Consider the following 10,959-nt stretch of genomic DNA (forward strand, 5'->3'; position numbering starts at 1 on the left):
CATACAGGACTCCTGCCTCCACACTCTTTTTAATCCACTAGGTGTCCTGGTCTCCATGACCTGCGTGCTTTGTTATTCCTTAGACAATCTATGGTGGATGCTATATACCTTGTCACTTCGGGCGGGAGCTGAGTGGTAAATGAAACCAAGTAAGGTGGCTATTCGGTCACTCTCTCTGGGTCCAAGAGAGGAGAATCCTAAGCGATGGTGGTCATAGGGGCTCTTCAAGCAGTCAGGTCTGACTTAAACACTCAACCCACAAACATACATATTCTCTCTCTCTCTTAGACACACACAAACACATATCCCATGAATCTCCTGTTTCTTCTGCCCATCAAGCACTGTTCTCAGGAAAATGTTGAGAAATGCACGCACTCTGAGGTGGTCAGTGACAACATGGCTCAATGTGGGATCTGTCTTCAAGCTTCTGGCATTTAAACAGGGAGCAAAGCCAGAGAAATAAACCCACCGGCTGCATCACGTACATTCTTACTGAATCCCCACCCGGATTGAGGACAGAGACACCGTGACAACCCCTATTACAAGTGAGGACACTAAGGCACAGAGAGCACAATTCCTTATCATATCTGTCACAGCCCATTGATGGCCTCTATCTCAAGCCCCGAAATTCCCATCGGGATCTCATACACATGCACATTGAGAGGAGACAGGAGGGGGAGTTGCTTGAACTTTTGAAAACCCTGAATAAGGCTGGCTAGATTTTTACCTGGGTGGTTAAGGATGATCTAGCCCCTGAAAAACACTAACATGTGAACATGCCCATTCCTTGTTTGAAGCTTGACAAGACCTGGGCAGTGAAGCCCCTAGCGATTTTATGCTCCCACAAGGATGAGGATGAACAGCTGGGTTTTGTGTGGCCTTCCTGTGGTTGACAAGCTCAAGGGTTTTGATGAGAGGTTGTAACGGGCTGCCAGCATCAATCTGTGCTTTCCAGCCCACACCCTTTGATATTTTGGTTGTCCCAGGTAAACCTATGCTAAGGCCAACACAGATCAAATTTATAACCCCTGTGCAAAGATTTTAAAAATAATATATGAAAACCAAAGTAAGATAAAAGGCCACTGGGCATAATACCAACTCTTGACTGCAATAAAGACAGCCAATAAAAAAAGCTAATTAAAAGAACCCTGATGACATTCATCTGAAATTTCAGATTGTTTTATGTTTTAACAAATTAACAACAGTGATAAGAGGACATTAGCAGCTTTTTCTTGAGTCTCTTTGTTAACAATAACTTGAGCCTGCAGCCACAACACGGGCTGTGGCCAAGTTTGAGCTGGCAGACCAGCAAGCCAGTATTTTATACAATGGTTGACATTTCTGAAAGCAGAGACAAGAGACAAACACAGAGTCACACATGTATGCCAACAAATAAGTTTCTGCCATTTTTAATTATATTTAGAGCAACACAAGATTCCAAGATTACAAAAAGAAAACAGAACACTAGCCCGCTGGAGAACTGAAGCCCCAGAGTAGAAGTTTCAAGCAAAACGAATGTTTCTGTTACAAAATCTGTATATGATGCTGTTCCTTTCTTTTTCCCTCAACATCAAAATCCATTCTTAGATCTGGTTAGACAGTCTGCTCTCTCCTGCTGCCAAACTAATCTCAAGGACAGCATAAGAGTGTCATGTTTGAGGCACTCCCTAATCAATGTTCCAGTCTAAGGGAAAGCAGAAAGGTGTCACTGAGTGGCGAGGGGACTCTGTTTTGGCTTGGGCCATCCCAGGGGTGACTCCTCTCAGCACCCGGATGGCTTATGGGATATGACAACCCCACAGGCACGACACTGCTGGACAGTTAGCACCAAGGGCTCAGGTTGGGAGAGACTGGGGGCTTGGCCTTTCTGTTGTGCAGGAAACACGGTCTCCCATTTGAAACATCAGCCAGGGAGGGCACCACCAGAGAAGTAGCATTTCAGAATGGTCTTTCTTTTGGGCTTTGTGGACGGTCTAGACTTCAGTAGCCAGTGGAATCTGCAGCTATACGGCAGCCTTGTTAAGTGTGCATGTGGGGACTGCTTTGGGCCACAAGGGCCACGCAGTTCATAGCTTCTCATTTAATTCCATGAAAGGCCAAGAACAAGGGGGATGAGGAAGGGAACCAGCACCCCTGCTATACTGAATTGGTGCTGGAAACCAATCGATACCTATTACTTACTGTCTGGCCAAATCAAATGGGGATACATTGAAGCTGAGTCAAAGAGTGTTGTTGTATTCTTTACGACTCTACCTGCTAAATTCAAATACCACTCATTCCGGGGGGAGTGGGAACATTCCAAATAGTTTGGTACCTTAGTTGAAGTGTCTGAAGAGGAGTGAATAGTGTGGATTTTTCTGCTTTCACCTAGAAATGGTTGAGAGTTGGGAGGCTCTGGGCAACGGACCCCAGTGTCAATCTCTTAATTGAAGAAAAATACCCCTGCCTGTGGGCAGAGATGGACCTGTACCTATAGAGATACTACTTCTAGTACACTGACAAATTTTTAACAGAGAAAAACACATTTTCATTGTCAAAATCTTTACAGAACATATCCAAAATCAGAATTAAAGCACACAGACACCCAGTAGCAAGAGACCTCTATCGCAGGTGAATTAATCATGTGAAAGGTGGAGCTCTTGCTCGAGGTTCCCAAGTGCAATAAACTGCCCTTTTCTCACAAGGATGGTGAAGAACAAAGAATGTCCTTCCTTCTTCCAACTGCTCAGGTCCCATTAGGGGGCCACTGGCTAATCATTTGGGTGGGCCTTTGGCCCCAAGTCTGGGCCATCCATATAGTAAATCCCAGTTGGTTCCAATGGGTTTGCACCACCCTTTAAACATTCATCAGTCTCTGGCTAGTAAAGTGCAATACATCCTGTACCCTACCAATTGTCCCCCTCTGCTCCTTTGCAAGGCCTGTGGGTCAGGCCCCAGTAGGGGCAGTGATCTCTTCGTTATCTGATCAACCCGGGTGTCTTGCGTTCTGAGAGAGCTTCCAAAATGTAAGTGCAGCCTCTCTCACAAGTACATGGTATCCATCGTGACCTAGAGCCAAATATAAAGGTGCAGAGAAAGGTAAAGCTATCAAAACACATTACATCTCTATCTATATATGTATCTATCTATATCTATTAGTATATAGATATAAATAGATATAGATATTATAATTAAATTTTGAAACATGGATACAAATACTCATTTACAGTATATTTCAACCTTCTGCCTTGAACTGCAGAGAACTTTTTATGTCTTCCAAAGTGGGCAGAAATGAGGATTTCTGCCTGCTGTCCCTCTAGTGCAAAAGCAAGTCCTTCCTCAGCAAGGGCTTCACATCTTCAGCTAAGCTAACATGGGCACTAGCAAACACAGGGGCCAACCATGCGATGATGGCGCTTCAAAAAGGTGCTCGACGACTACTAGGAAAAAGGGAAGCTAGCTCTGCGTGTACAATCACTCAGTGAAGGACCCACAATCTCATGTTTTGTCAAAATGACCTCCCACTCTTCTAAACATATATTGTGGGGGTGGGGGAACCCACAAAAGTCTTATGAGTCAGTCACCAGCGAAGTCCTTTAGTCTGTCTTTGGATAGCTTACCAAAGAGGCACTAATGTTTACTCCCTCCCTGCCCTTAAAAAATTTGGTATCTTAGCAGATACAGTGTAATCTTTGGTTATATAATGTGATGCTCTCATGTCTTTGTCTTTTTAAAAACATCTTTCAAAGATTTCAGAGAGATTAGTGATGAGAGTAGAACTGCCTATAAAAGGCAGCAGGGGTAGAAACTTCCTTTTACAAGAAATTGCACATGGTAAATGGCTTTTTGTGACTTTAAGTTGGGGATTTGATCCTGTGCTTTAGCATTCCTGATTCCCATGACTCCCTTTCGGGGGCGGAGCATGAAGGCCACTCCTTTGGCTCAGTGGCCCCTCCTCTGGGCGACTGGCACAGGAGAATCACTGGTCAGCCTCCTGGCTTCCCTGTTCACTGTGCACAGACCATACGGGGATAGCTACTGAGCTGTCAGGAGAGGGTCTCATGAAGTGCAAGCCTGGCACAGCGTTGGGAAGGGATAGAAGGAGTGGCTTGGGCTTGTGCTCCCTGCCAAATATCCAGGGAGTAAAGAGGGCAAGGCCGTATCTGTGCTACTTGATGTTCAAAGTTACATCATTTGTATAATGTCAGTATCATGTTGAAGATGGGCCTACTTTCTCCTAAAGTACAAACAGAGTTCTTGTTATGTATGCATATATGCATTTAGAAATAAACTATGGGCAGAGAGGGACTCTAGTACCAGCAAATTATTTCTCAACCCTCAGCAACTACCCAAAGCACACAAGGACAGAATGAAGCATTTTTTTGTTTGTTTTTTTTTTCTTTTTTAGTGCCAGTGAACATATATAAAATATATATGTATTACTGATTTTCTTTTTCAAAGATATGTGACAGAATCCTTCAAAAGTTCCCTTTCTCATTAAAAAAAATGAATGAACTCTCCGAGGACAATGATACGGTCTGTGGCACAGAAAAGCTATGATCAGAGAACCCACTCGCCATTTCAGCTCAGAGGCCAGGTCTGGGTGAGCTGCGCAATGAACAGGAGCTGAAACGGCCACGGGCCTCTTTTCTTTGAGCACAGACTTGGTGCTTGTGGCAGCTGTCTGCGGCCCCCACAGATGGGGTCTTCTCTCTGGAGCTCCTGCTTTTTCTCTTCCTCACACTCCATCCCCATCGAACACTGTAGACGTCTTTGGGGATAGCCCCTGTGCCTTGTCTATCAGTGATGGGCATCTTCCAGTTCACAGGTGCGCAGGTCGGGGTGCTGATCCTTCATGGGTGAGCACAGTGTACGAATCGCATCAACTCTGTTTCTAGAGCAGAGTGCGGTGCATGCAAAATGAGACTTCCTTCCATTCCATTGGCTGGAACACCCATGGCCCTTTCATCTGTGGGAGAACAGATCCAAGCTAAAATACGTTTTGCTCATAGAAACCCCACTGCAAAACCAGTAGGCCTTCTTTAGGCTGTTTTGCCCTAGTCTTGCCATTCAGGAATTTGGAGTAATCCCGTTGTTCCTGCTTTCAATTACACTGATTTTGGGCTTTCACAAATGAAAAACATATATATTCATAAAGACAAGTCACGACTGGGAAATCCATAAAGATGAAAAATGTGATAGTTAGAGAAATGGAAAGGAGAGCCTCTAGTCTTTACAAGGATACATATTAGAATGCTATCCATGTACCACAAAAGATGAGAATCATTTCAAAACGTATGTAAAGGAACTATTTAAATGTAACCTAGTTTAACTGAAAAGAGTGGTGGATTTTTTTTTTCTGTTGAAAACAGCTAAAAGTGATCCTATGAGCTTCTATACGCCAAAAGGTATCATAACAAAGACAAGCGACATTTAGCTATCCTACCCCAGCAAGAGAACCTGGCAGCTTCGCTTTTCTCAGGCAGCCTTGGATTGGTGCAGTGCCATCTTAGGTTCCTGTTTCCCTTGTTATTTAAAGACGCTGTTTTGCAAGTTCATTTGGCTATTAATATCAACACAGAAATCAGGGGATGAAACCCATGGAGATCATATCATGTCACTCAGAAAGTTATCTTCTCAACAAGTAAAGTGAACCAACTAAAATGGGCAGCTTGGTGACTGGCTCCTAATTTCTTGAGTTCAGCCGATGAATTTAAGAGCTAAGTGAGGAGGCAGTGGCCAAGATGAGCAAGTAGGTGGCCATCCCCCGCTGCACTTGGGATTGGGGGACGAAGTCAACAGAACAGAGGTGTGCCAAAGGACTGCATGAAACCAGTGTCCCAGGAACACACTGTGAGTTCACGGGTGGCAGCCCGTTGGAGCCACACCAACCAGACCTTTCCAAAGGAGGCCGTGGCTCGGTACTCTCAATGTCTCGGCTTCCCTCTGATGCAGAGGCCGCAACAAAGGAGCCCAGAATCAGCAGCAGAGGGGGAGGAGTGAAGTCACCAGATGGCACCCGTCTGGCTTTATGCTTTGCCACTGAAGACTTTAATTGGGTCTTCAGAGTGTCCTCTTGGTTTCTGCTCTCTCATTGCCATGACTTCCACAAGCGGATGTGCTGGGGCGGGGGTGGGGGGTGGGTGGGCAAGGAGAGTGCTTCCAGGGGTTCTGGGTTGAGTACCTTCATTCTTCTCAGCCTGGTCATGGAGTTTTCTCTTCAGCCATAATCTGGATAGCCCCTTTCACTGCTCTGAAGGAAGAAGTTGGCATTTCTCCACTTGGTGGGAAGGCACCATCTCGGGGGGACAAGGGCAAGATGCCCAGCTTGTCCAATCTTGTGATGCCTTCTTTTCTGTTTCTCTGAGGGCTCCAGAGATCTGGTAGTTGATGAGAGACATTTGGCAAGAAGTCTTTGACCCTGATGGCCTCTGAAGATAGATGCTAAAGCTGCTGGCCTTCTTGGTGTTGGGGGCTCTTAGCAGAGAGTCTGTGAACAAGCCCAGAGAAGTGGAAGCTTCACCACTGTGGCTGTAACGCCGCGTGCTGAAGCTCAGGCCCAGGAAACACCGAAGGGGGTGAAGGGAACTTGCAGCTGCATGGAGTCAGGCTGAAAACATTCAGGTATTTTAAAGGTGGGAGCAAGAGGAACCCATTCTTCAGTATGCCAAGCACAACAGCCAAGCCACTGCTTCCTTTTCCCTCTGACTCCAGCCCCAGGCTCCTTCCTGGTCCACAAATGGGAAAGCTGACCTGGATTCGAATGGGGCCTTATCTCACCTCTCCTCGATGGTCTCACTTCAGTGGCCAGGGCCAAGTTTTGGCTAAAGGGAAAATTCAGTTCCAAGTTCTTAGAAAAGCTGTTGAAAGTCCATTTGAGGGTGGAGGCAGAGGGTGAAAGACAGAGGAGATGGGGTGGGGGTGGGGGGCGCGTCCACATGCCGACAAGTTTTTAAACAAGAAGCACATTTCAGCACAATGAAGCGCACTGCACTTGAGCAGTCTACCCCTCAGGAGCCAAGGCTGTGGGCAGGTGCTGGTGACCCATCTGTCCTCTTTGTCCTGTCTTAACCCTGTCTCCACCACGAACCAGCTCGGGGGTCACCCTGCCCTCTAATGCCAATAGCCATCAGCAGAATATAAGTCTCCTGAGTAGGGAGGGTTTGGGCCAAAAGCAGTGGATCCCCATGGGCCTGTAATGTTCACCTTATTCTAATCACTGTCAGCCTCTTTGGGGATTTGTTTTTGTAGTTTTGATAGGAAAAATATCCTAGCAAGGTTTTTTGTGTTTTGTTTTGGGTGGTTGTTGCTGTTGATTTTGCTTTCCCAGATACTCTTAGTTCTGCGAAATTCACGTGGCATTAGGTGAGTAAACGTTTGTGTGGCTGGCACATAGCACAGTGCTATAAACAAGCACAACTTGACACTGGGCCACGTGAGGATCACCACAGATTTAAAGGAATACAACACCATTCAGAACACAGAGAAGAGCCATGGCAGGAGCAGAGTCTGAAAGTGCCGTGGGAAGGTCAGCAGGGGAAGGTGGAAGAGAGAGAAAAGCCCAGCTTCCAGGACTCAGGAACATCTTCGTGACAGACTACATCAATAGAGGGAATTCCCCAAGGCACGGCAGAGAAGTTGTGCAGAGTTCTAACAGGCAGAAGATCTCTGACAGGGGAGCAGGGTGCAGTGAGGAAATGGGGGCTTCCAAAGCTTCACTGTGTGTGGAAATAGATGGGCTTGACCTTCCCAGAAAGGATCTTGGGCACTTGCACAGAGATGATCTCTGCCATCATTTCTGGAAAGTCCACGCTCACCATGTGGGACTTGATTAGCAGGTCAAAGGTGAACTGGTGCAGCTCTCGTGCAATCTGTGGGGGAAAATAAGGAGGGAAAGAAGAAAACACATTGATGAGGAGTTGGCTTCTGGCAGGCTCTCCCCACCCCCCCGCCTTTGATTTTCTCCTTCTTCCCTGTCCTTGGTCCTCCCAGCCTGTGTGTGTGTGTGTACACACGTGCTAAATGGTCTTCAAGGAATCACAGAGGGCTCCCAAGAGATCTCTTACACAATTGTAAGCTCTCTGACTCAGGACTGGGTATTCCTCTTGCACGGGGCAGGTGTTCTCTGCTCTCTGTCTCTCTGTCTGTCTCTCTCTTTCTTTCTTTCTATCTCTCTCTCTCTCTCTCACACACACACACACACACACACACACACAAATACAAATGCATGTGCACAGAAACTCAGACACACACATCTCAAGGAAGAAGGGAAAACATCCAAGTCTGTTTTGTCTGCCTGCAGAACTTATCTGCTTTAAGCCCCTTCCCGGAGTCCCAACTGCTCTGTTCTCAACTCCTCCACCTGCTTCTCAACATCCAGCTGGGACACTGTGACCTGTGTTCCTTTTTTCTTCATTGCATTTTCTTCCTGGACCACACTCAGAGCCAGAGGGCAATCGAAGCACCTCCCAACAGGTGGTGCCAGACCCTAGGAGAACATATGATCGTTTGGCTCTATAAGGCTGCTCTCTCCCTGACAAAGCACCCTCCATCATTTGCTTACAGGCTGCACAGAGTCCAGGAGCTTGGTGAGCTGGTAGAAGCGCCTTGAGCAGGATGTGGGATTTTTTCTCTTGCATGCAATGATACGATCAAGTTCCTTGATGTAGTTCATTCGAAGTTCATCAAAGAATTTTTGATTTTTCAGCCCATCCACTGGAACTGATGTGGGATGAAGACAGAATGGGGAGGGAAAGCATGCCCCCGAGGGAGCATTAGATAAAGCACCAACTTTTCTGACCACAAACTTGACCCCAACCCCCAGGGAGGCGATCATCTACTTGGTTTCCTGCAGTTAAAGTCTGTATGCCTGGGGCTTCCAGTCTGCTAGGAAGGTCTTAGGGAAATGGCTAGCTGGACTCGATTCGAAAGGCAGCAAGAACAGAAAGTCCACTGAGCCTTTCCTTTTTCTACTCTTATCATCTACACACTTCTTAGGACCTATGGTTTTATACTGCCTACAGTCCAGCTCCGATTTAGACAATTAAGGCACATGGCTTTGAATATCCATTTTGGCCTTATTTTGCTGTCAGTCACAGAGGCTGAGACAGCACTCTGCTTAGAAGACACATTAAGGGTTCCTTGGCTGCCAAGCAAACCCTGTCTGAATTACTTACATAGACCTTCTCCTGTTGGCAGAAGAGGAAATTCCTTCCAGAAGGCAATTCCTTCTGCCCTACAAGAAATATAAGGTGGTCCTTGCCTGTTTCTATGGTAGAAGCTTTGGAAAAATGCAGAGACCTGCTACAATCAGCCAAAGAGGCTTTGTCCCAAAGAGAGAATGGGGGTAAGTAGGATTCTCATGGAGGTCGAGTTTTAGCCAACAGATTGGTCTCTAGCCATGAAGTTTATTCTTGTGAGGAAAAATGATGGGAAGGGAGGTGAAAGAAGAAGGAAATGTCCAGCAGCGGGCTTGTCCCTGAGAACCCTTTAAGGAGAGAAGCAGCTCGTCTGAGCCCCTGTGCCCCGGGGGGCGCCCTCCACCCCACCAGCACTCACTAATGCTGAAGAGCAGCAGTGCCTTCATGCACAGGAATTCCTGGGGCGTGATTTGCAGCCAGCCAAATTCTTGAGAGAGGTGCCTCATTCGGACACATTGGCTGTACATCCGGGACTTGTGCATGCGGTACCTGAGAAGAAGACGAATAGGGGAAGCTTTACCATAAGGCCAAGAGCACGTCTCTGGTTACCCTCCCCTCCCCAGATTCTCCAGGAAGAGATGCTGTTGTTTCTCTTACTGCTACTTCAGCGACAGGGAACAAGGCTGTTCTTTTCCCCCCAAAATCCTGACATCCTGATAACTACTCATCTTCCCTGGCCAGGATATGGGTTAGTACATGGAATTTCCAAGCCCCCGTGCCCCTTCTGTTTCCTGAGATGGGGACAGGAAAGCCTCACCAAAGGAACACAATGGGCCAGGCACACGGTCTCCCTGACTACAGTTTTACTATCTCAGCCACAGCCAGAGCCAGAACATGTCTTCCAGGCACCCCAACTTGGAGGACTTCTAGGCAACAGGGCTTGGAAATCAACTCTTAGCATTGGGACACCAGGATCCCCACGTGACTACAGATAGTTCATCGTGTCGCTTTCCCTGCCTGTCAGCTTGAATGCCATTTTGCATACTAGAAACTTAAACACTGCTAGGGAAGGGGATCCCCCCCAATCGTCCCTTCAGAAGGAATTCCAATGCTTATCAAATCATCCAGCAAGTGTTTCTGAATGTTCAATCTAAGTATCCCCTGCTGAACCGGAGCCTACACCCTCAGGTACTGGCCATTCCTTACCACGGTTTGGGAGTTATAAACATGTGTCAGTTGATTTGATTCTAGTGACTTATGAGCATATCATCACATTATCACCTACAAATTATATAGGTAAGTAGCCAAGGCTTAGATAGCTTCTCGGGGGGAGCAACCTCTCTGTTCCATGACTGGCCATGGCAAGCCTCCTCCTGCTAATAGGCCTTCCTGGTTTTCAGCAAGGAGACCTCCCAGCCTGGGCCTGAAGGCTGTGGTTTAACATTTCGGTTCCCAAACCACTAGTGGAGTCCACAGGCTGAGCAGGCCTGGTATAGCCTGGATGGGAGCCTGGCATCCCATCTCAGGGAGATCTTGGCTGGTCTGGAGCAAAAGGGAAGGGGGCAGATGCTGTACAAATATGCAATTCCAGCTGGAGCCCAACTGGCAAGATAAAGGGTTGATGTAGAATCTCAAATCAACTGACCGGAAGAGTGGTGCTGCAAACTCTTTCACCCTAGAGAATGTTTGAGTAAGATCTGCTGCCCCTTGAGTAAGATCTGCTGCCCCTGGGGCATGGGACTGCTCTGGTCTCCACTGCACTACCAAGCTTCTGTTGATGGCAACACTGCAGTCTGTTTACCACCGAAATCATGGTTCTAACATGGAGGATTATGGTAAC

The 10,959-nt window shown here is 47.0% G+C and overlaps 1 protein-coding gene across 1 annotated transcript in view; it reads right to left on the minus strand.

Annotated features, from left to right (window-relative positions):
- Positions 1 to 1,303: 1,303 nt before the first annotated feature.
- Positions 1,304 to 10,959, minus strand: part of AR (androgen receptor) — a 192,443-nt gene continuing 182,787 nt past the window's right edge. The window contains exons 5-8 of the mRNA XM_019647975.1: positions 10,765 to 10,912; positions 9,538 to 9,668; positions 8,543 to 8,700; positions 1,304 to 7,850 (exon numbers count right to left, since the gene is read on the minus strand). Of these exons, the coding sequence (XP_019503520.1) occupies positions 7,695 to 7,850; positions 8,543 to 8,700; positions 9,538 to 9,668; positions 10,765 to 10,912 (593 nt within the window). The 3' untranslated portion in view covers positions 1,304 to 7,694. The remainder of the gene's footprint in view (positions 7,851 to 8,542; positions 8,701 to 9,537; positions 9,669 to 10,764; positions 10,913 to 10,959) is intronic.

The sequence above is a fragment of the Hipposideros armiger genome, unplaced genomic scaffold, assembly GCF_001890085.2.
Source record: "Hipposideros armiger isolate ML-2016 unplaced genomic scaffold, ASM189008v1 scaffold_119, whole genome shotgun sequence".
NCBI classification, from domain to species: domain Eukaryota; kingdom Metazoa; phylum Chordata; class Mammalia; order Chiroptera; family Hipposideridae; genus Hipposideros; species Hipposideros armiger.